Source organism: Haliaeetus leucocephalus, unplaced genomic scaffold, assembly GCF_000737465.1.
Source record: "Haliaeetus leucocephalus isolate CR32 unplaced genomic scaffold, Haliaeetus_leucocephalus-4.0 Scaffold1, whole genome shotgun sequence".
Taxonomy (NCBI): domain Eukaryota; kingdom Metazoa; phylum Chordata; class Aves; order Accipitriformes; family Accipitridae; genus Haliaeetus; species Haliaeetus leucocephalus.
Genome location: NW_010972437.1, coordinates 11,954,758 through 11,980,377, shown reverse-complemented (window position 1 = coordinate 11,980,377; position 25,620 = coordinate 11,954,758). Strand labels below are relative to the sequence as shown.

General features: G+C 40.7%; 1 protein-coding gene across 6 annotated transcripts in view; it reads left to right on the top strand.

The window, feature by feature from the left end:
• ITGA6 (integrin, alpha 6) overlaps positions 1-25,620 on the top strand; it is a 45,831-nt gene that overhangs the window by 1,967 nt on the left and 18,244 nt on the right. For 5 of the 6 annotated variants that reach the window (XM_010566756.1, XM_010566764.1, XM_010566734.1 and 2 more), the window contains exons 2-5: positions 19,959-20,086; positions 20,502-20,581; positions 22,458-22,713; positions 24,260-24,391. In XM_010566756.1, the coding sequence (XP_010565058.1) occupies positions 20,513-20,581; positions 22,458-22,713; positions 24,260-24,391 (457 nt within the window). In that variant the 5' untranslated portion in view covers positions 19,959-20,086; positions 20,502-20,512. Of the gene's footprint in view, positions 1-19,958; positions 20,087-20,501; positions 20,582-22,457; positions 22,714-24,259; positions 24,392-25,620 lie in introns of those variants that run through there. The other variant, XM_010566773.1, reaches the window with a different exon arrangement.

The window sequence follows — 25,620 nt, the reverse complement described above, 5'->3', positions numbered from 1 at the left end:
GGCGCCGGGAGGCTGGAGCCCGCGGCGGGCTCCCGGGGCTACCCGTGCCTGTCCGGGCTCTCGGGGTTGTTCTCCCTGTGCGTACCCGGCCTCGGGCAATGCAGGGGCTGCTGTTCAAGACGGAACCCGCCCGGGAGTGCGGGTGGGAGGTGGTGCAAGGAAGTCGGGAAAAATAAATCCATGTCGGCGGCATATGGGCGAAAGCTAGGAACTTTTGGGAGATTCAGAAAGCCAAGTAAGGCTCCTCCGCACATCTTCAGGATCCTTGCCTCTTCGTGACCGCATCTGAGCAGTGCCTGGCCCCGCCCTATCCAGCAGTACTGCATGGAGTGTGTCTGGTATAAGGTATTGTTATCAAATAAATGTTCCTTTCCTAAATATTTAGTTTTAATTCGAGGGACGACAAGCCCGTAATCTATATAGAGTTAATGGGATAAGAAAGCTGGAAAGAAATCATATCCTTCGTAAAGTTAGCTGGTAAACTTAAAAGTCCCGGGGGCCTGTTTTTCTCACGCTTGTGGTCTCTATGATTTCATAAAAATTACAGTGTGTAAAGGACTATAAATCACAAATACCCGCTTTCCATCTTCCATCTAGTAGACAAGATGAACTGTGGTATCCTGAAGAATGAAATACAAATCTTTGCGTGCCTTTTCAGAGGCCTTTATCTTAATTCTGGACGGGATTACTCTTGCGTTGGTCTCATTTTAGTTCTACTAAGAAAGCAGCGCCTGAAGCTTGTTAGTTTCCCCTTCTGTTGTCAGTACTGGTAGAATGAGTGTGTCAGAATATGCAGAGATAGAAAGCCAATTACTGAGAAGTCAGTAGAAACACAGAGCGGTCACAGTATTGAGCTAGTCTGTAGTGTTTGGCTGAAATGCTTCAGAGATTACTAGCATGAAAGTTCTGTATTGTATGTATAGTCAGTGCTTCCTCAGGCAATCCAAATCTGGGGACAGAGCTGAGCCAGATGCTATCTGCCTTGACATGGTTTTCTGAATCCAGGCTTTCATCAGGATCAAGGGTCTCTAACAGAGACAAAACCAGACTAGAGAAACTGTGTTTTATGGTGATGTGCACTTCTGAGTATGAAATGTCTTGGCCATTTTTAAAATCTATTCATAGTTCTAGCATAAAGAATTTGAGTGCTACCCTGGGTAGCTGCTGGGTAGTACTCTTGGAATGAAACCTTTTACATCATACAGGCGTGTTACAGTCACTTTGAGCATCGTTTTTCAGTCTGTAGGAGTAGTAATATGTGGCTGTAAGAGAATAAGATGTTAAACATGCTGAACTGTAGCTGTCTTTTATAGGGACAGAGGTGTGTTTAGCTCGCTTTGTGTAAGTTCTGTCTCATGAAATAGGTGGGAGTTTTGGTGGGGAAACTTGGAGTGAAGCCTCCTATGTTAGGGTGCATATTTATAGCAGATAAAAATGACCAACCTTGAACTAATACTGAATAATTTGTGTGGCCTGTTCCACGGAAACCATGTGCAGTTTCTAAATAGCTTGACTTTACAGGTGGAGCAAACAGTGTCTGCTGTCCAGATACTGGGTGGTGGTGGAAAATTATGGGAATGGAGGTTCATACTGAGGTCTCCTACTGAGAAACAAGTATGTCTAATGCTTGTATGCTGCCTGTTATCTGTAACAGCAGGAATTTTAGTAGCTTGTTCTCAGGGGTGCAATACCTCTGCATTCCCAACTGCATTTTGGCCTGTGTCTTGCCTCTACTGCAAAAGTGGTTTTATGTGCAGCTATTTCTTAGTCAGGTAGAAGTACTTATTTTACCCCTTCTTCTCACATGGATGCTAACTTCAAAGCTCAGTTACAGTTTGAGTGCGAACAGTGTTAAGTAGTTGCCAAAAATACACAAACTCCATTTCATCGTTGAAACTTAATTGAAAGTGACGCTTGGGTTCTCATCTGGCAGGGACTTCCATTCAAAAAAAATTGCTGACCCGAGCACCCCCTGCCCCTCCAATTTTACAAAATTAGAAACCAGTTGTAACAGACGTGCAAGATCAGTCAGTCAATCCTTGGAAAAACAAGCAAATGAGAGAAGGTGAAATACATGAATTCTATTCAAGGGCTGGTTTAGTCTGTGGCTTGGAGCAAAGCTTGGTAAAACAAACTAAATGGTGTGTAATTTTTCTCTTGCCTCACTTAAGCGGTCCTTAAGTGAAACGGTTCCCTCTTCCTCACACCAGATAATTCAGTATTAAGCATTATGAGAATCCTCTGCAAAGATGGGGGTGGAGAATGTCTAGGAAGCGTGACAAATAAAAGTACAGCTGAAATAGCCTTTGATTAAAAATGGTACTTGCTTTTTGATCACCTTTTTTCTTGGTCACAGGGTACTGTGGATTGCATATAAGCTTCGAAGTGCAATCTTTTCATTTATTAGTGTTAGCTACTAATGCCATGTTTGCCAATGAGGAATTACTTAACTCCCAACAGTACGGGTAAATGACTGTTCAACTGCTTTGACTCTAACCGAGTATAAGGCTATGGACTAGTAACAGGATTTCGTTTTTCTTCATGAATATTTTCAGGTGAGAAAAGGTGGAAAGTTTGTCAGTTGGAGAGAAGAAAAACTTTATTAATTCACAGTGACTGAAAGTGGACTGCTAATGACACGTGGGTGTGAAAGACAGCCGAATGCAATCTTAATGTGCATCAGGGGAGCATTAACGTTGGAGGTACCAAGGGCAGCCTGCCTGGATTTTTGTGTACAGTTCTGGTTCACTGTCAAGCACAGTGAATCAGGTAGCAGAAAAGGCTAATGGAGCTCCAAAGAGAGCTGAGCTTGTTGCCCCATATAAGATTGTTGTGTTTTTAATCTGTCAATATGATGAAAATGAGGGAGTTCTAGTTCTGCGAGGGGGTGGTGGCACAACAGCAGTGCGTTTTGTCTGCAAACTGGAAAAAGGTTTGTAACTCGGAGAGGCCTGAGACTCAGGGACAGCGAAGCTATAGGAGTAACGTGGTTAAAGTTTAAGTAGTCCCGTGATGGAGAATGCGAGTGTATCTAGCATCTATAAATGGGGACTACACTTGCTATGTATATATATTAGCTACTATATATTATAAATAGTTACTATTATAATAAATATATTATTACTAGTTACTCACTATATATATAGTGAGTGTAATCACATATGTGTAGTTTTATATATATAGAATATATATAAATGGTATGTATGTGTATATACTCCACGCGAGACATCCAGCAGGTCTTTCCAGTCCTTTTTGTTTGTAATTCACCATGATTTAAGCAAATATCTTGAATTAGAACACAAGCCCCAAGAACATCTAAATTTGCGTATAACTTTACTTGAAAGTAGTTCTGATATTATTTTCAGTAGAAGTATGGAGCTGAATTCATGTAGGCTTCTTACTGTTTAAGGCAGAAAAGGATGAGATCGTAGTAAGCAACATTAGAGGTGATCTCATCAGCTGAAAAGCTGTGTGGTTGAAAGCGTGGATAGGCACTTTGTGTCAAGGCTGCACTGACCATTAGCAGCCATAAAGTCCTAAAAATTGCAGTATCTTACTGAAATTTTTACTTGTGATAGGTTTTGCTGATACTGCATGTCTCTACTGTGAGCTGTTATATCGATACATAACAAAGTTGCCTTGGGTCAGCAGGGCTGCTGACATTGCTTTACTGCTGCAGTGCATCCTCAGTGGCATTTAGCCAGTACTTCTGTGTTGATTGAGGGCTTGTGCTCATAGACACTTTGCTCCAGCAACAAAAGAACTGGATTATGCCAGTCTGCAGTGGAAAATGACAATTTCTGCTTTCAGAGGTGGTGGTGTGTAATTCAAGCTTCAGGTGGACTGAATTAATAACAGTGCATATTTACATCTTCAGGATTTAAATGCTTTAATAGTGCTGTTCTTCAGTGCTTCTGTCAATTTTAAAAAAAGATTTATTATTAATTTTCCTTTTTTTAAAAAAAAAAAGACGACTGTGTCCTTACTGTCTCATTGCATTTAGTATTTTTTTTCTCTTGAGTGTCTCTCTGGTTTTGTCTATGCAAGCTATTCTTGGATAACCTGCTTAGCATGCTTGATTACTTCCTTAATTTGTGATAGTAGAGGAGTTTGTCTATGTTCGAGATAGGTGTCCTGTGGCAAAGGTCAGGATCAAATGAAATTGGGAAGGAGGAGGGAGGAGTAGTTTAAGAGTTTCCCTGTAGCGGTAGGGGAAAGATTTTTAAAAAGAAGATCCATCATACTAATATCATGGGTGAAAGAAGTGAGAAGATAAATTTACATTGCATAAAGGGGAAGAATGTGGAATTGCTATAGGTGGAGTAGGTGGAGTCAAACTGCAGAAGGCAAGCTTTTTCCTGGTGCCAAGTTTGAGTTGTGCTGTGGGATATCTGTGGCAGAGACACAGCTGACACGTTTACAGGTCAGGTGTACAAAAGTTTGGAAACTGTCATATAATTGTCACTATCTGACTCCCATTCTTGCAGGTGGAAAAGAAGAGGTTAACATCTTTATTTTTGTCTTTTTGTTGTTGTTGTTGTTTTCCTCAAAGGAACAGGAAAGAATTGTGCTCTTAATCCTGCAGAACTCTACTAAGGCTGGAAGGATGCAAGGGAGCATTGAACTGATACACACTAGGAAGTTGCAATAGCGTAACCACATCCGTCAGTGTAGAAAAAGAGCAGTCCCTGCAAGGCACTGGTGAAGTCACAGGTCATACAGCAAAAATGTGCTTCTACTAGGGCAGTTTAGTCCAGGTGGCTCTAAAAAGGCTGTGTCAGGAAAGATGTGCTGCCGTACAGTCCTTTGCCGTTAGCGGTGTGAGTTCACGGGTTCACTGCAGTGTTAACTGGTGTGACAGATGTTCATAGCGTAAAGCTAGCCTTCCCACATGGTAAGTGGCGAACCTCTTATCCCAGTCCTCCATCCCCCTTGAGAAACTTGCTTTTCAAGAGGTCAGATACTTTTCAGATAGTGTTTTTTTCTACGGTCACCTGTAAGTGTGTAAGAATCTTAAGTAACCCTGTGGTAGATGCGTCATTTTTCTTATACTGGTGTTATTAAGAATTAACAAAATTCATTTCTGTGCTAGTGGGAGCCTTCTGTGAGTAAGGACTGTAGCATATGCCTTTTGTCAGCAGTGCTGATGAATGGCCTTATGTGCAGACTCCAGCTTTGAGAAACAGCCTAGGCTATCAGCTTCAATTACAGCTCATAAAATTGTTATGCTCTTACTGGAAGATGCTTGTACCTGATACAGCTCCTTGGTTTTGTAGCTTTTTTTTTTTTTTAACCTATGCTGAGCCTGATCTGTGAGTCAGTTTCTAATGAGAGAAGTACCATGTCTTTGGTGGGGTTGCTAGACCATAACATTTACAGGGTAGAGGTGATGACAGGTTTAGAAGCATTTTGGCTTATGCTTTCTTATTTTTAAACGTCTCAATAGATGTGAATGGAAATTTGTGGTGGCACAAATTCCTCTCTCTTCAGGCTATGTGTTTGGAAAGAGAAGGGTGTTCTGTAAGCTGTTACTCTGCGTAAAACACAGACCTGCCAAGCTGTTCCAAGAGCATTAAAATAGAAGTGATGGCTCAATTAACCAAAATTGCTTTAAGTTCCTCTGGTCCAAGTCTGTTGTACTCATCCCTTTCTAGAAGGATGGAATTTATACCAGGTAGTTCTTATTAAATAGTATTAGGATATAAATCGACCTTGATGAACACAGTATATGCTAGCCCAGCAAGCTCTGTTGCGGCCAAAGTATTAGACATGTCTCAGAAACAGATCAAAAACTTAATCTTGTGTCCTCTAAAACTAGCAAGGTTAAAATAGTGTAACTGGAACAAAATAACACACAATGCAGGCAAGGACAGACCTTGATCTCAGGAAGGAGGAAAAGGCTTTTCTCTTTACTGAAGTGAATGAAAACTAATGAACTGCACAAAATATGAGTTAAGGACAAAGGAAAAGTATTCTCCTTGACAAGTTGTGTTCTTGAGCAGGGGCTGTGGGTCCTGACAACTCTGCTTAATGATGCCCGAAGGCTGGGCAGAAAAGTGTTGGGGGGAGGGCTCACAGTTGGAAAGACCAGCAGTTATTCTCCTGCTTTTCAAACTAAGCTGATGTAGACACACGCAGATGGGCAAATAGATGTGTCTGTGTGCATGTCTGACATAAAGCCTTCAATGAAACTGTCCATGAAGTATTCTGTTGTGAAAAGGGGCTGTAGTCCTTAACAGTGTTTGCTCTAAATATTAGGGGGGGAAAAAGTCATCCTGTACCTTCTTAGTCTGATGTATACTTCAGTTTGAGAAATGTAGTTGTAAGTTGGGTGAGCTAAAATGTGTTTGAAGAGCATAAACACTTATCATCTAAAACCTGAGGTGGGCGTGAGCTGGAGGAGCATTTTTTTCTGCAGTTCCCTTCATGCAATGAGAGGTGGGGTGCTGGGGTGCTGACTGGGGTGTGCGTGCTGTCTGCGTGCTCTGCAGGCTGGAGCTGAGCAAAGAATCAGGGCTCGCTGTGGTGCTGGCATCCTGAAAGCTTCAGCTGGCAGACAGCTACTTGAAGCTCCTTGCTTCATTACAGACTGACTGGCACAAGAAAATTTATGGTGCTGTTTAGACTTAAAATGTGACCCCATCAGCTACAGAAGGGTGGAAAGCGAGGGAGACAGAGAGAATATTGACCAAGTTGCCAGGGCGTAGGGTGAACCATTCAAGTGTCTGAAGTACGTGGCATGCACAACACAAGGCCTGCTTTCTGTGTGCTGCTCTGTTCCAAAGCAGCAGGATTTGGAACAGATGTGCCAGGAGTTCTTCTGCGACAGGGACATTAAAGGGAGCACCGGATCGTCACATTATCTATGAGCTGGAATCTTAACATTTAGCATTTGTATTTGAGGACATAGTTTCCCTTTGGTTTCTGTTTTCATTTTCCAAATTCTCTGAGGTCTTGAGAGCAGCAAAGAGCTTTCAAACAGATGTGCACAGAGAGAGGAGATGTACTGGTAGTATTGGGCATAGAGGTGCAGCTGTGTCAGAATTATTATCAGAAGATACGCTACAATTTCTGTATCAATTTTGTGCTGGCTACCCTGATGGTGAAATATACTTAAAGAATGGCTGGCATATACTTAAAGAATAAACCATCAGGCAGCCCTACCATCAGGTATGGATCTGTCTTCATCCAGATGTGGAGTTTCATGTACTGCATTTTCTACTGTTAAAAATACCATTCACCTGTGTAGAGAGTACTAATTAATCCCTTTTTTTGTTATGATCTAGTAGAAAAATGTCTCGTACTGTGGCAGGAAATAATAAATAGTCTGTGTTGTATCTTCTTCAGAAGTACTGGCTAACCCCATCAGTCTGCACCGGGACTATTTGACAGATCCAATCTGTAACTGTACAAGACAAATGTAGATCTTTGTAGTATAACTGTCAAATTAAGTGTTTTTATTTAAACAATTTTTATTTAAGTTTCTGAGAACTGCCTTTTAATAAATATTCTGCAGTTTTGTAGGCTCTTTCATCCAAAAATCTCAACATAATTTATAGTCATATTATTTCTTTAACTGTAAAATAGGAATGAAGAGGAGCACAAAATCACTGTTACGGTGCTTGCTAAGATGAGTGCAATTTTCTGTGTATTATATGTTACTAATGCTGCTTATGTTAATTTGTAAATAATGAAGAAAGCAGGACAGGTAGGTTGGCTTCTCATAAATGTTTTTTCTTAAAGGATAACAAGCAGAGAAGAATGGTTTACTGATCTAATTTGTTGCTGTCTGGATTCTCCACAAAATGAACCAGAACATTTCCCAAATTAGTATATTGAGTTGCCTGGCACGTTGCAGCAGTAAATTGTTCACCAGTCAGTATGGGCCATTCTTTTCTCCTCTGTTAAACTCTACTGAAAACCCTTTCTGTGTGTGCCAGGGTAACGACATGTCAGTTTTGTAAGGAATGCAACCTGGTAAGTTTTCATAGGAGATCCCTCATTAATTTCAGAACTGCTGTTTAAAATAAGTTGTTGTTTAAATGTTTCAGAACCAGCTTGGGGCTGAATGAGTCATTCTAGCTATAACTGTAAAAATGCGACATTTTGGGGAATATCCTGTAGAAAGGACAAGACTGAGATTAGGTAAACAAGTAAGCAAAAATCCATATTATTGAATGAGCAGATGGTGGTCTATACTGTGAAACATTAGCTGGAAAATTAACACCTCATAGTGGTATTTGGCAAGGGTAAGTACAGTAACAGGCACAGAAATATTTGAAGAAGGAAGTATACAGAATGGTCTGGAAAACATTGGATAATTAATTTATTAGCATTGGATATTGTTGATTGAGATATATATAAGCAAGTTGTTGCTTTGTAAGTAATGGCAGAAGAATATAGCCTAGAAAAGCAAATGTGAATATGGCAAAAAGTCTCACTTTGCTTTTTAAGGGAATTATTCAGTATATTAAAAATAAATTAACCCCACCATACATTAATAAAGCTCCTTTTGCAACTTTAGCATAAAATGTATTGTATTCTTGGTAAAAAGCACTTCCCTTGGGTTTAAGGTGTCACGACTATCACATTTTCTAAAACTATTTTGAGAATTCCATAACTGTTGCTTTGGAAAAGAGAATTGCAGTTACGTTGGTTTAGTTTAAAGAGCAGGCCAGATGTATTCTGCTGTGGAGTGCCCGAGATTAGATTTTTGTATCAAAATGATAGCAGCAGGCAAAAAGTACTGGTTCTTGCATTGTGATTTTCAGAGCATTTGCTAGTATGGACTGACTGTTTGGCTCTGTTGGAGTGTTGGCTGTTTTTTCTTGTTTCCTCTTACAGAACTGCATCTAAAAATATGTCATTTCCTAATATTGATTTCCTTTAAGCAGTTGTACTAATGTGTGTGAGGATGTTTCGGCTGTGTTTGGAAGGGAGAAGGTCTGCAGGATAAAGAACAAAAGCAAGGGGGTTCATGGGATGCTCCCTGTCTAGATGCCACCTGCAGCATAAAAATGTACCTCAGTCCCTCCAAGGTAACATGTATGGATCCTGCACTGGATTTCACTGTCAGCTAGCGAGCTTCTAGGTTACTTTTTGGCTGTATTCTTTGCATTTGTTTTCTACTTTCAAGGAGTTTGGAGATCTTTTAAGAAACCAGGAACAGCAAATAGGCATCATCAGCATTGTTGTTTAGTTTGCTGATAGATAGTGTCCATAGGAATGGCAGACTTTCTTACAGAGGCTGAGTGTTGTTTCCTTTTCAGTGAAGATGGCAGACAGTTTTTCAAATGGAGCTAAACGTGCTTAGCTTCTGCCTGTTTCAGCTGGCATTGTTACCCTCCTCAAAAGCAGGTCTATAAAATACATCTTTTAAGAACAAAGCAAAACAAGATTGCAAATATGTTGGGAAGGTCTCACCCCTGTAATGCCTGAGGTTGTTTGCTCAGCAGCACATGCACAGGTCAAAGGTCTGAGGGAAATTCATGTTTATCCTGGAAGTGCTCAAAAGTGGCAGCCAGCTGTTGCTGATAGCAAGCGCATTATCGTCGTGTGTAGTTGAATTTTCTGCATCCTTCTTTTCTCATAGCTCTTTTCACATTACTCTTGTAAGGGGATTATAAAGATTGGTTAGCCTTGCACTTTGTCATTGGTGCTGCTGAAGCTGCATAGTGGTTAAATCTGCTGGCTCAGACCTTAGTGATGTCTAGGAGTGTCTATGAAAAGAGATCACAGCTCATCTTTAATTATCCATGTTTGTTTAGCGTGAAACAAACCTTAAGTGAAAATCACATTATTTCCTTGGCTGAAGATGCTAAAATAAATTTGGTATGGTTTTTTTCTTATATAGCCAACTCCTGTAGCTGCTACTACAAATACGGTGTAATTATGCAAGTCCCTGTAAACTTTTCATCCACTCAGCTTATTTTTCTGCTAGAGAAATGTTTGATAATTATGTAGTGTGGCCCCAGAATGTTGCTGAAGAGGTAGGTTTCTTCTCTCTTCCCAGCCAAACTATATTACTACATATAGTGGAAGAATACTTTTGTTGTTATTAGATCCAGTCCTGGTAATAGCTGTGATACTGTTTGCACAACTTCCAGCCTAAAGGAACATAAGGTGTTAAAAATACTTGAAAACAAATAATTAATTTCAGGTTCTGCTCAAGTGAGAACGTGGGGAGTGGCAAAAGATGGGAAAAAAGTATGTGCGAGGGGGAGGCATGTAAAAATTAAGCATGTATGCATGTGGAGGGGGAGCAGTATATAGCGGAAGAGAATGCAGTGGGTTTCTTGGCATAGTCTCAAATACAAGTTATTTTGCAAACAGAAAAATCTTGTTCTTAGGTTTTGCAAGCTGGTTGAAATTCTAAGAGTTTGTACATTTGTACTCACAGTAAAATATAATTGCTTCTTCTTCCACAAAGGCGTATATGGAGAAGTTTCTTGTGAATATAAGATTTATTTCTGTTGATCCACTTGATCAGTGTTTCAGTATGTGCATGGGACATAAAAAAAGGCTCCTTAACTGTCCCAACTGCATGGGCATTTGTATGACTTGGTTCTCCTATGAAAATACTTCATTGGAGTGATGTTCTTCCAAGTGATTTGAATGCCTGTGTTTTCAGTTAATTTGAAGGAGTGGGGGGACTATGTGTCAGTACACGTACCCAGTGACACATCTGCTTTTGTCATTAAGTTCATGGCTTGAAGAAAAGCCTTACTCAAACTGTGGATCCTGTTACGGGCGTTTAACCCAGACCTATGATGGTTTTAAGACTGGAAGAATAATTTGAACTGTGCTTCAGCGTGCAAGTGACTTTTTGGCTGTCGAAGTGTGTGTTTGCTGTGTGGCTGTGTACTCGTTCTCCGAAACATTTATCGGGATTACATATCAGGAAGGTACATGCCTTTTCTACACATGCAGAGTTCTTTAGCCTGCTCCTGCAGGGTACCTCTGACCTCTCTGTGGTGCCATGGGCTTTTATTGGCAGCTGGGAGGGCACAGCTTAGCTCAGAGTGCCAGGGTTGGTCTGGTGTGGGTGAGCTTCCCACTGGGGCTCTGGTTGGTACGTTATGGCTGAATGCGATGAAATTCCTTCGTTCAGAAATGAATCTGCCAAAGTTGCATATTACCATTTCTGTGGATGTGTATCTAGTAGAGGAGGTTTCTACCTGTCTCATTTTTCCCCCTACAATTCAGAGGGAGAAGGTGGTAAGTCTGGAAAAGAAGGAGCAGGAGTCGTCTCATAAATTGGATGTATGGGTAGAGGAACAATGGCTTGGGTTAGCTGGGGAGCAGTCGCTCTTCAAGTACTGCAGGGCTTTAGAATTAGTTGCTGTAGCATGTTATATTGCCCATTGATTCTACTGTGAAATGCCCAGCCCTCTTACTGTACTTCTTGTATGCCTTTTAATGGTTTAATTATGGTCATAAATGAAACTGATGTACTTCATTCAGTGAAGGAAGTAGAGGAATGACATTTCAACCCAAATATTTGTTTTGCACTGTATTAAAACTCCTGCAGTTTTTTTTTAAATGGCTTTTGGCATGTTGATGAACAATATATGCCTGTTACAGTTGTAACCTCTCTAACAAGCTGCCTTCAGATACTGACTGGGAGCACTTTGCTTTCAGATTGCTTTTTTGGGGGGGGGGAGCCTAAGCAGCTGTTTCCATATTTTGATTACTTCCACATTTGTTTCTAAAACATGTACCTAGTAGATGATGTGACACTCCTTTCATTTTTCATGAACTTCAAATGGAGATGGCATGTGTAGTGGGGGGATACAAAGACAAGCCCTGCAAATGTGCAGAAGTTTAAATTTGAATTCAGAGGTTTTCTATGGCATGCATGGCCAACGGCCCAGGTGCAGGAGACAGTAATTCCTGATTTCTGTCATGCACTTGCTTACTTGAGCCTGTAGATGTCCACAAAACACTGATGCAGCTGCTTCTTTACAGCCTGTTCTGCCACGGGAACTGGGGCAGCGCTGGGCGAGGCGGTGGGCCAGGGCCCGGGTGCGTGTGGGCTGTTGGCGTGGGAGTGGGACTGCGGTGTGGGGGCGGCAGGGGCGGACAATTCACGCTTGCTGTGCTTGCAGGTAGCTGTGGACTGCTGGGTCACAGCTTTATTGCAGCCGCCCTTGCTCGCTTGTTGTCTGGCTGCTGTCAGGACCCGTGCCTTGGCGCGCCGTCGCTGCCCGCAGTGGAGGGTCGCTGGGTTGTGCCCGGCTGACTGGGGTGAGACTCGCGCGGTTTCGGCCAGCCTAGTGCAGGCAAGGTGGCTGTGGGCAGGGGCTGGGCTGGCAGTGCTAGGGCCTCGGCTCCCAAGTTTGTTTCTCGAAATGGTGCACTTGTCACTTCTTGAGTTAAACCCCATGTTGTTATAAGAGGATTTCATGCAGTAACAGGCACTGCTGTGTTAGAAAATCTGAGTGAAAAATCCCTTTAGCACTATTTCTTCCATAAGTTTATCAGAGATTAATTATAAAACTGTCTAATACATGTTTTACAGTATCGCTTCGTGCTCAAGTCTGTTCCTGGCACGGGTGTTGTTCTGCCTTTTAAATCTGAAGGAATGTATAGCCTGTAAGGGAGAAATGAAAACTGTAAGTATTAGACAGGTTTCACTTGCTATTTGACAATAAGAAAAATGTGAGGTATCTCCTGGTTAAAGCCAGAGTGGTGTCTGAAATGGAAAACTGTGTTTTGAAACATGACTTTGGAGCAGACTCTACCATTTTTTGTAAGAAAAATGCTTTCTACCAATGAAAATAAGACCTGTAAAACCTATTTCAAATCCATACAGGCTGGGCTGTGGACTGTGAGGGGAAAGGGTTTATTTTTCCATGTGACTTTCAGAAAGTCAATAATAAGTGGCCTTTCCGGAACAACAGGTATCTTTGTAGTTCCAGTTTTGCTTTGTAGTAGCTTGCCCTAGTCCTTCTGCTGCTTTTGGCTTCTTTTCCCAGCCTCTGTCATAATCCGCTTCCTAAAAAAGCCTGAACGAATAAAATGAAAATTGCAATCCTTCAAGTGCCAAGCCTCCAGGCAACAGAGATTAATGGTGTACTTGGCCATGGCTTTGCACTGGTAGTTGGAAAATGTAACTGTGGAGTAGCAGATTAGGAGAATCACCAGTCACTTAAAATAGCTGTTAATAACAGGCTGGCAATGATGGGTATCTCTGTAAACAGCATCACAAGCAAGTTCACTGCTGACATAGTTACTGGCTGTATTTTGCCGGGAGAGGGGATTTTTTTGGAGAAGCCCAGTCCCATGGTTCAGCTCCAGTTCCTATTAGCAGCCTCAGTGTATTGCTAATTAGTCCATGATGCTCCAGTCCTGTGACTTGTTTCTGTTGTGAGAAGCCAAATCCAGGCACAAAGCAGAGGTGGTGCCACCAATATTCAAACACAGCTTCTGTCCCATTGACCAACTTTAGTTATGTTGAAATATTGTGGGGGTTAAGATGTTCCCGTCCTCCCCTTTCGACAAGTTTAAAAACTGTTGAGACCAAACCAGTGCAGGGGATGGAAAATACAGCTCTAATGGAGAGCTCTAGATGTCCACATTGAGATCAGGGGTCTCTGCCTGCAGGTTTTAAACATTTGATAGACAACTAGGGACTGTGACTGGTGATTTGGTAGTAAAATTTAATCTAAATATGAGTTAGTGATAGTTAATTTTTTCATTTTGTTCAATCCAGTGAAACTCTGCAAGCAAGTCCTGGGAGCGTGAGAGGAAAAGGATGCAGGAGTCTTATCTGTTTAGTCCGGGATGGAAGAAGTTTCATAGCATTTAGCTTCATCACTTTCCATATTTGCCCCCCTTATGTGTTTGGAGTCTTTCTGAAAACACAATGAAGTGCAAAGTCTGCCGTGGCAGCATTGTTATCTGAGAACAGCAACCTCAAATTGGACATTTGTGCTCAATGAAGGTTGCAAAATTGGAAATTACTTACACCACTGACTATTTTATTCCACCTGTATGTGAAAATGGCTAATGGTTTGTTACCCAGGAAACACTTTCAGTGATTTCTACTCCAGTCTGTTAAAGCTCCGAGCTGGCGCTATTGATGTGTTGCTGTTACTTTTAAAGAAAGGATGGCAAAGACATGGTGTGTTGTTTGGGGTAGAAAGTACCATGGAAAAGGAAAGAATTTAAGGAATGAAGAAAGCTTTGGGAGGTAGCAGAGTATCTGAGCTGTTTAAATCAAAGTGTAATCTACTCAATGGAAGTCTCTGATGAACAAGATTTGCTTTCAAAAAATGTTGAAGATGCTCTCCCTCTTTTGACTTGATTTCTTTTGAGTAAGTGTTTATTCCAAAGCAGAACTCTAATGAATTGCTGATAATTTTTCTTCTCTGAAGTATGTTGTGAAAATCGTATGCTGTCCTTAGACAGTTCCAGGCTATAAGTGAGGAAAAGAATTTCACTGCAGAGTGAGGGAATACTTGCAGGAGCTTGGAGGTCTTCTGGATTTCTTTTGATACAGTTTTCTCATCTTAACTGCAGCTTTTCTTTTGAAAGCGACCAGGGTAGTTTCATGAGCAGTATTGGAGGGAGTTCAGATAGTTGTGAGCAGAAACTACTCCCAATTCTCACTGTTGTTTTCATTAGCCGAGAAGGAGCCGCAGCCACCTACTAAACTTCTCAAGAATTACAGACAAAAGCAGGGAGGGTTTTACAATCTGCACTCTACTGCTTAGTATTCCGTAATATCTGTTAAAATGGAAAGCTCTTTCTGGTGTATTTTGCTTTCAATTTTAATAACTCTTTTGGGCTACTTTTGATTAAATTAAGTTACAGCCTTTCTTCTTAATGTTCATCTGTTCTTGCTGAGCACTGGTCAACAGCAGTTGACAAACTGAGGCCTGGTGCCTGCCTGATTGTGGGCAGTGAGTTCCAACCTCCTTCGGCTTCTTGGAAATGTGGGCGTTTATAAAGCATGTTTTCTACATACAATTATCCAAAGGTCTGGTCCAAATCTAGATCAAGTCAGTAAGATGGCTTGATGCCTTTTCTGAGGCTTGAGTAGTGCTCAGCATAACTGATGAAATGGAGTTTTTCTTGCCTCAGCTGTTTGGTGCAGGTGTAGTGTAATATTGCAGCGAGGTGGGGTGGGTGTAGCTGTGCCCTAGGGTTATGTGAGGGACGTGGTGCTGCGCTGGTCCCTCTCGTGGGGGGGGGGGGCCGGGCCTGTCCCTGTTGCATGTTGTGGCTGCACCTCGCACGTGCAGGTACAGCTGGGGGTGCTGGTGTCTGTGCAATGCAGGCACCATCCTCCTGAGCCAAAATTGCGCCTCAGCGAGGTCAATTAGTTAAACTGGCATTACATGGCAATCCTGGAGCTCTAATCCTATAGGATTACCTCAAGTTTGGCGTTGAATCCAGGGTTGCAAGGGAGCAAATCTGTCCCTGGAAGCCAGCAGATGCTCATAATTGCCAGTGGGACTTTAGTCATTATCACATGTCTCCAAGAAGTAATTAAGAGAAGGCAATAATTAGTCTAATTCTAACCAATAGAACAACAGGACTGATATAGTTGGTTTGAAATTAGAATTTTAGTTTGCAATTGGGAGGCACATGTTTTAATTACAGGGTATAACTGGAGCTAAAGTGCATTGTAGTTTTGTGCCAGCGTATGAGAGAATTCTGAATTTTTTTTTTCCAACATTGTCACTTGATAGGCACTTCTTTTAATCTATAGAAATGTAACGTAATGAACTATGAATAGAAGTTAATTTAACACCTGTGTGGTCTGATTGGCTCAGGGAAAACCTAATCAGTTTATAGTATATACTTAAGCAAGATGAATGGGGAAGGTCAGGATTCAAGTAGTACAAAGCATCTGATTCTGTAATTTACGTGAGGAATAGTAGTGTTTTTTTTTTTCAGACTTTTAGCTCATATGGTAAGCATGAGATACTAAGTCATCATAAACCATAAAAAGCTAAGGATCCAACAGGAACTGATGTTCATATATGCTCATGTTCAGTATACTGTATGGCTGAGCTTCTGTTCTCTGCATAGTAATAAGGCAAACCTGCCATGGGATAGAAAATCAGTAAAATGTCCGCGTGTTGGAGTCTCTGGGGTTTTCATCTCTGACTACACCGTCTTCACAATGGGGTGTTATTTTGGCATCTAAATATGGATTCTGGAGCCTGACATGGGGCATTCAGACCTGAATTAAAAGTAGGGACTAATGCCCTTGTACACCTGCAGGGGGAAGTCCCGATGAATAAAATGAATCATACTGTGATCATGGGTGGAGAGAAATGAAGAACTTTTGTCAGTCTTCGTTTGCAGATGAAGTTCTTTGGTTTTAATCTCAGCGTTTCATCTGCCAATGTAAAGATATAATGGTAGCTAGGAGAGCACCTCCTCACCCCTCCTTACCTCTTTCCTTTTGCAGAAAGGGATTTTGCTGGCCACTGAGAAAGCTAAGATGGAACATGCATAGCTGCAGAAAAAACATTTTTGGCATAATGAGTTCAAACTTGATGAAAATTCTTCTATTAAAACACAGCTCAGGAAGTAGCCATACAGTAATGACTGGAATGTGTTCCTCAGTCTGGAAGGACTCTGTTGAGCACGTATCACAGCTCAGAGTACAAGCTGATTCATTTGGACTGCTGCAGTCATGCTGAAATTCACACTGGTGCATGGTCTATGTCGTGCTTCCTTAGTTTTGTTCACACTTTTATTTTTAAATGAAGTAATTTGGTTTCTGTGATAGAATACTGATTTTTTTCAAACATACCTCTTGAACAGTAGGCAGGGTGAACAGCAGCTCTGTTGATCACAAGTCACAATGTGCTTGACAAGGGATTCTTATGTTTTGCTTGATTTATGCAGCCAAAGGTTAGATGCATACGACTTTCTCACTTAATGTTCCTAATAATGTTGATAATCCTCATAATGTTTATAATCCTCATCATCTTTAGTAACCTGTCTTGCAGAACTTGGAAGCGTAGGTTTAGTCTTCTCTGTTGTGGTCTTTGGGGTAGATAAGTAGTGAAGAAGTACAAAGGAGTTATGCCACTTTTTAATAGGTCTTTGGCTGCTACTTGAAAATACATTTCAGGATTTACCACAGTATCTATGTGAACTGATCTAATCCCTTGGAAGTGCCTGCTCATAGTCTGTGCTACTTTTGAACTGTGTGTGATTAAGGACTTGCAGTGATCTACCTAACAGGATTCAAGATTTTTGTGTTTGATGAGCCTTGAAGACTAGTGACAGGATTCGTGACAAAAGTTCTTTGAAGTTTGGGGGGTTTTAAATAAGTCTGTTTTGAAATACTTTGTTTACAGTGGAAAATAATTTATGCAAAATTAGGGGAAAATAACTTATGCAAGACTTGGATGGGGGTATGGGTGCTGAGAAGAATTGAAGGTTGCCCGTTTCCTTTGAGATCATGTTGGATTGACACCTTTTTTTTTTTTTTTAAGAAGGCTGAACAATAGCATTTTTCATCTGTTGATCTCAACAGGTGTTTGTTTGAGATGCCATTGAATGTTTGGGGCATCTTATGACAGGTGGCACATCTTTCCACTTTGTCTTCTGTTGGCTATATGGGTTATTCCCTGATGCCTCAGTAGGTCTTCCCTCTGGCTGAATTGTCATCAAGATGTTGTAAAAGGTGTCATTTAGCTAGGGAGAGGATATAGTCTAGCTATCCCATAGAAAAGAACAGGGTTGTAATTTTCTTGATCTAGCACAGCTGCTGTCAGTAGTATGCAGGTGGGCAAATTAAACCAAATTAAGTATTTCGATTCCAGAAACTCTTAGTTGTGTTCACAATGTTGAAACAAAAGGTTTCTGATCAAATTTCTGTAAGTGAAATTCATCATTTTTACTCCCCAAGCTTTGACTGAAAAAGTAGAAATAATAAAAATTTCTGTAAGTTGGGAAATCAGCGCCTCTACTTTCCTATATTTATGGTTGTTAATGTTAAAAAAGAAAGTCTCATCTGTCTTTCCCTGGGGAATAACAGAACTGAGGAGAAAATGTATCTACTCCCACCTTAGGAATAGCTCAGAAACAGATGCTTTGCAAAAGAACTACTCTTAAGAGATTGCAGTTAAATGCACTGTTGCCAAAATTAGAAAATGAAGTTATTAATGGCCTTTCTAAAAGCATGGTTGTTTCTAAAGATTACAAACTCTTGTGATGACTGCTACGTTTCTGAAAAAGTCTTTGAAAAAGATGCTACGCATATGTAGGGGGAAAAGAAGGAAACGCTTTAAACCAAACCCCACCCGCACTGTGTGTCCTGATTTTACATGCTTATCAGTCAAAAGCAAGTATTCTACCTGAAGGTTTCACCATTCAGGGGGTTACCTTCATGAGGGCAAATTATGGGTTGTGGGAGAATTTATTTCTGGAAAAGTGGTGAAAACATGGCTGTTTCACAGATGTAATTTTCTGGTTTAAAAAAATATGTTTTCTCATAATACATCAATTTCATTTTGTGTCTCATTACTTTAGTGACACTGAATAAATGTTTTCTTAGTAACAAAAATTATGTATTGACCTTAACTGATCCAGTCTTAACTGTTTGATATGAATAAAAATGAGTCTTGTTTTTAGTAAGAAAAGCATTCTGAGGGACAGCAGTGTGCTTTGTCCCACTGTGGCTATAAGGCATGCAGAAAAGCTTTTCTCTCAAGCAAAACTCTATAGCTGAAGCCTTAACGAGGGTCTGAGTTCCTCTTTGAGACTCGTGGGTCCAACAGTAGTTCCAGTTTTGCCCTCCTTGACACTGTAATGTCAGGGATCTCTTTCAGATGTGTTGTACCAGGGTCAGGAAACACATGGAGTCTGGTTCAGCATCCATCCATCCATTGTACCTGCTGCGTTGCCCCTGTCCACATGCTGTTCTCTCATCCTCGTTTTTCAGCTGAGCTTGACGTTTCTTGTTTCTTCCACAAATATTGCATACTGGTGGTTCCTAGTTTCAGTTAGCTGCTTAAGAGGCAGCTGTGCTTTGTGTGTGTGTGACACTTCAAAGAAACATAGACAGTATAAGAATTTTTTTTGGCTGAAACCCCTTATTTTGCAAGTAAATATGTCTACTGGTGATTTTATGATAATACTCATGGGGGACAGTTGATACAGGAAAAAAGATTGCTTTATTCAGTTTTTAAAATAAGAACCTTCACATTTGGTTACTAGAACAGTGTCTAAGGAAGGCTTGTTAGAGTGGCCTTTTTACAGGAGAAATAAGGGCTTTGTGGCAATGGCCTGGTCTTGATGAGAGATTCGTTGGAGAGGAACATTTTCAGCTTCAAAATGGAGTATTGAGCCAAAGGAGTGGAGAGGAGGAGTGCATTGCACAGTGCCTGGAATAATTCAGTGAACACTTGCTTGGGCCAGGAGGGATCTTGGTTTGCTTTGTGGGTAAGAGATACTAAGGTGCCTGTAAATTCAGCCTAACAGTGGCACAGGACTAGAGTAAAACTACAAGACAGCCTGAAAGCACTTTTATTCACTGTTTTGGGCATTTGTGGTCATTTTGGTAACAATACTTTACCCACCCTTACCAACAATTAAAAAATTGCCAACAAAAAGAAGGCAAAAAATGCTCCACTTGACTCCCTGATAGAAGGGTGTTTTTTGCAGAACTGCTAGACACCTACTTTTTTTTATTTTTATCAACCACTCTCAGTGAAATTTGCAACAATAATAGCAGTAATAACAATACGCTTACTGGTTTACAGGTCCAATAATTGCAGGACTATTACTGCTTTACAGCGCACGACTCCCATGCCCCCCCCTTTTTTTTTAAGGAACAGTGCTGTGATGTAGCTTTTCATCCATCTTCAAATGTTTGCATGTCAAACCTCTAGCAGAATGGTGAAAACACTTCCTGATTCAGTTGCCTTCCTCTTTTCTAATATTCACTCTACAGATCCCTTGAAATTATTTCTCTTTCCCTGCAGATTGCTGGTTGGAGCTCCTCGGGAAAAGGCCTTTCCATCCCAACAAGCCAACAGAACAGGTGGATTGTACAGCTGTGACATCGCATCTCCAAATACACGCTGCACACGTGTTGTATTTGATGAGGAGAGTAAGTTCTTCAGCGGTTTTATTTTGGATTGAAACAGTTGTCTGATTTCTTATTTGATGTGGTCCTTTCCAGAGGCAGTGTATCAGACGGTTGCTCCTATGGATTTATATGTAACTTATTTTGCATCAGAATAAGTTGTAGCTTAATTGCAAAGATAGCATAAGATGCTTAAATCTTGGTAGATTTGGATATTCTTATTTTTTCGTAAATTGATGTGACATGAAGTAATATACTGGAAGTATTTAATAAAATGGATGTTGTCAGTGATAAAATGTACAGACACTGCCACCTGCAGACTGTCTCATGTACTGTATGGAGTGCCTGCCCTGACAGGGACTTTAAAAAAAAAAAAAAAAAAAAAAAGAAAAAGGAGTTAACTGTTAATATTTGAAGCTGTATTATGATAACTCTGCAGCGGACCCGAAGATGGAGAGTAAAGAAGACCAATGGATGGGTGTAACTGTCCAAAGTCAGGGGCCAGGAGGAAACGTGGTGGTAAGTCTAAAGGACTAACTTACAAAAACGTTTTGGGCCTATGGTAAATATTCTGAATTGTCTGCATTTCTGTGCAGCTTTCTGAAAGGTAACTTTCCTATGTTTACTCCTGTGATTTCTTGTAAGGATGGACTTAAATGTCTTCCTAGCGAAGTAAGATACTTGAGATTGTAAAAGCTTTGAATTATTTTTCTAACTGTGAGTTAGCCTTTCTTTATAACGTTTGTAACAATGTAGGCTGGATGGTTCATTTTCAGGGTGTCCCCTTTTTTTTTTTTTGATACACACATTGTTTCTTTTAAATACCATTGGCTACAGACATAGGGAAAAATAGTGTGATAAGGTTGTAAAAGTAGCAGCCTATCATCAGCCTGTTTTCCAAGATGATCAGCCTCGCTTTAACTTTAATCTGGGACTTTGGCTGAGTTGCTCCTATGAATTAATGTGGCCATTGCACTGCAGTAAGACTACTAGCTATCCTTTATTTTATCAATATAGAGTTATTCTTCATTTTATACAATACAGAGATATTCTTTATACAATACACAGAGAAAAAGCTTTCAGGAATTACCAGAGAATGTTACTTTTTTTAGCTCTTTCTCAGTTAAATAAACCTCTGGTGGTGCTGCAGGATACCAGCTACATTATAAAATGGGTGTGCAGTGAAGCTTCCCCATCTAATTATACTCTTGCAGGTTAATGCCACTGCTTCCAAAACTGGAGGCAGGTGACTTCAGGGTGTGAATCTGGAGTTATTGATGGATATAGAGGCAGTAATAACTTGCTTCAGTCTGCCTCAGAACCCAAAGGGGGGAAGAGCAGACGGAAAGAGTCCTGCTCGTTGAATAATTAATCATCAACTAGTGCTGTCTCATCTTCTCTGACAAGGAACTTTTCTTTGTAAGTGATAAGTGGGAAGTGCACTTATTAGATGCGGTGTTGGCAGCCTGAAGGTTGCTGTGCAGCAGGGCAGTGCTGCAGTGCTCTTAAGTGTGGAGCAGCTGGGTGTTTGCTTAATATTTAAGCCTTGATAGGAAGCATAGAAAAGGTATGTCAGCTGAGAAACCTGGCTTGCTTGTGCTCTTCACACACCTACTACATCTGGTTCTGCATAAAACACTGCTGGCAAAGGGGTTTGATTGTTCCACCTCTTTTTACAATGGTTTGGTGGTTACACCACTTAACCCAGTGGCTGTTTATCCTTTGTGTTAAATATTTGATCAGAATTCTGTTCCCAGGTGAATGGTCTAAAAGGTTAAGGAACAGGTTGTGCTCAGTGCTGCTGCTCTCTATCCCAGTGACAGTTACCCTGTAAGTGGAACATCCAACATAGGAAGTAGGAAGAACTTCTCTCCCCTTCACTGGAAAAGCTTTCAGCCTCTGCTTTGTGGCATTTGTCTGGAAGGGATGAGTTCTGAGTAGTCTTAGGTAGATGGTAGTTGAACCAGCTTCTCGTGTCCTGCACAAGCGTGTAAGTCATTTAATTCTGACAGCTGTGGGGAAACACAGCCACTTCTTTCTTTATGAGAGAGAGGGTGGTTCTCTCCTCACTTCTTGGAAGAGAGGGATTAGGTATCAGGGAAGGCTTTAGGGCTGAAAACTCTAAATCCCACAGAGAAGAGGGATTTAACCATGTGACCTTCCTTGACCATGAAGCTAGTTGTTCCAACTTGTATCCATAGATGCCCAACTTTTCCCATATATTGCCCGTAGGGAACAGTGGACTCTCTCTCTGCATTGCAGCACGGATGTGTCTACAAGGTGACTGACTTACAGCATTGGTAGCATGGAGTATTGCTACAGGAGACCAGCCTCCTTTGGTCACTTGCAAACAAGCATACAGAAAGCATCACTCATTATCTCTTCTATCTTGCAGACATGCGCACATCGCTATGAGAAAAGGCAGTATGTAAACACAGTGCAGGAAACCCGGGATATCATTGGAAGGTGCTATGTGCTGAGCCAGGATCTCACTATTAAGGATGATATGGATAATGGAGTATGGAGCTTCTGTGATGGTCGTTTAAGAGGCCATGAGAAGTTTGGTTCCTGTCAGCAAGGTGTTGCTGCTACTTTTACTAGAGACTATCACTATATTGTGTTTGGTGCCCCAGGCACTTACAATTGGAAAGGTATGACCTGGCTTCCTTCCTACCCACCCTTCCTGTTTCCTCTGAGATTGCTCACAGGGGTTGCATCCTAAGGTTTTTTTTGTTTGGTTTTTTTTGTTTGTTTGTTGTTTTTTTTGGGGGGGGGGGGGCGGGTAACAGGGATCTAATGATTTTACCCTGTTCTCACAAAATGTTAATGCTCCTGTATCAAAAAAATTTACTGAAGCTCCTTTAAATATCTTTGAGAGAGTGCTTATGAATGGATAATGGAACTTTGCATATATGTACAGCAATTTTTTCCCTTATTAGTCTTAACCTTATGGTGGGATTGAGTGCTTGCTTTGAGACTTCCATACTGGAACAAATTACTAAATAATTTTAAAGTTATTTGATGAACCTTTTCTCCTGGGTTTGAGCAACTGTTAGATAGCTGCACTGAGATGTGTTTATCCTACAGTATTCTCCACTTTGTGAAGTCTGTGGAAGGTAGTACTTCCCAAATTAAATACTGGAGCATTGCAGGAAGATAACTGAACAGACCAATACTAGATGTATTCATATCTAAATCCATGGATATCCATGTAAAATTCCATGGATAATCTGTCTGAGTAAGAGCCAAGTACTCTGTATCATTTAGGAGATATTCCAAAACTTAAGGGAAAAAACCCATAGATTTTCTCTGTTAGTTTAAACTGAGAAGTATCTAAGTGGCCAGCTCTGTCTCTCTCTTTTTTTTTTTTTTTTCCTTAAAGTGATTTTTCCCATCACACTTATTACACCAACAGCTGTAAATACTTCCCTCTTTAGAACATCTGATCCCTCAGCCATTACATTTTTCCCCTCGTACACCTGTGCCTGCTATATGAACCATGCAAAATCTTTTGAGTTAAGCTCTGGCACAAGGTGTACTTTAGTGAAAACTTAATCTTCCACGTATCTGTCAACAAAATCTGACCAAGCTGAAACAGCATATTTAGTTCAGACACTGTTTTACTTTAATTGCAGAGAAGTGCTATGACAGTGTATCGGTCATAAGAGTACTCTTTTGTATCATGGAAAAACATGTTTGTGCTTGCCAAAATGTTAAATATGCCTGTTGATAAAAGGGAAGCACACATTTTATCAAACAATAGCTCTTTTCCCCTTAAATAATGTTTTCTAAATATATCACCGGTGTTTGTCATAGCTGAACAGTAAATTTTTTTTTTGTATTCCTGTGTACTTACCTCCGTTTTAAGAGAGGCTTTATGAGGTTAAGAACGGTGGGATGAGGGCAGTTCCTGACCAAGTTGGTCCCATGTTTTTGTTGAGAATTTTCTTAGTATCCCATGTTTTCCAGATCATTGCATGGCCTCTCTGTAGAGCAGCGTGAGATTCTGGCACGTGGATAGAACTTAGAAATTCATTGCCTTTTGAAAACACTTTCACCCAGTGTACTGTTCTGTGTTTGTCCCATTTAAACAGCAGTCACTATCTCATTTTTTGTAATTAATATTAGTTGAGAACCATTTGTTATTTTTCTCCCTTACCATTCATTTGCTTTTATTTTATCATTTCATTTCTTCAGGGGTGGTTCGTGCAGAGCAAAAGAATCAGACATTTTATGATCTGGGTATCTTTGATGATGGGCCTTACGAAGTTGGTGATGAGAGCCGCCAAGATAAGAATCTAGTTCCTGTTCCAGCTAACAGTTACTTAGGTAGGATTAAGCACCTATGGTAAATCTCTTTAGGCTTCTTAAACATTTGTGATCCCAGCCTGGTGCAATGATACAAAATGGGAGCAGAAAATCCTTCATTTGTGGACCCTGTAACATGTTAACCGTTATGGGTAATTCACATCTCCCTCCATGTCTGTGGGCCAGTTTTAAGTGTGAGATGATACTCTGTGGAGGTACCTAGAAGAGCTGCTGATTTAGTGAGAGATTTAAGAGCTGTGATGAGGACCTACAGATTCTTGGGGAGTGATTATAATCACTCTAGTGGTTAAGTACAGGGTATGGATCTGTAGTCCTTAGTCACAAGCTCTCTGCCCTGTGGTATCAGAAGGTTTATCAAAATTTGAGTTTCCGGATGTAACCGTTTCTCTCTCCCAGTAGGTGAATGCAATTTTTTTTTATTCTTCAAGTTTTTAAAACTCCAGTGGCCTTTTTACAGGCCTTTAAAATACTGGAATATGAGTAGTGATTGCATTTTAAGTGTATGTCTGTGTGTGTGTGCGTGCGTGTTGCAGGAGGTGAGTCTCTTGCACTTTGTGCATGCATGAAAGCAGAAATAAGTCCTTACACCACTGGATGTTACTGTACACCGGTGAGGTATGTTGGTGCAGAGAAAAGGCTACGCTGCATTTTTGGGAAGGCCTCATGTAAAGCGTAAAGAACCTTTCTGTTCTAGTGCAGATTTCTGTCATGTATTGATCCACTGCTTTTGGCAGATGCAACAAATACAATTTTGGTAACTTGAGACTGGCATTTCTGTGTGAGTGGTGGAAAGTTGAACAGTTGGGAAGGGCAATGCTAATACAAAAAGTGAAAGCAAGTCAAAAAAAGAGCCAGCTTGGAGGTACATATCTGTTAGAAGAAATAGAACATAAACTTCTGTTAAATATCAGCAATAATTACTGGGTGTTAAAAAAAAAAAAGAAATCATAAGAGCTTACGTTAGAAAGACAAGCTGATAACCTCTTCTGGTGAAATAAGAATTGGCAAGGTGAGGAGTGCTTGTGGACATGTCTTTTGCTGTGAACAGAGTAATACTGACTTTTTGCAGTTTTGTAACAAATGCATTTATCTCCTAAATGTAAGTGCTGCCTTTGATTTGTCATGATCAAAACCACTTCCAGGCAAGCCTGCTTTTCACTGGCATTGCTGTGTTCCCTCTGTTTAGACAGTAAACAAACATGGTTATAGCTGCTTTGCTTAACTACTGT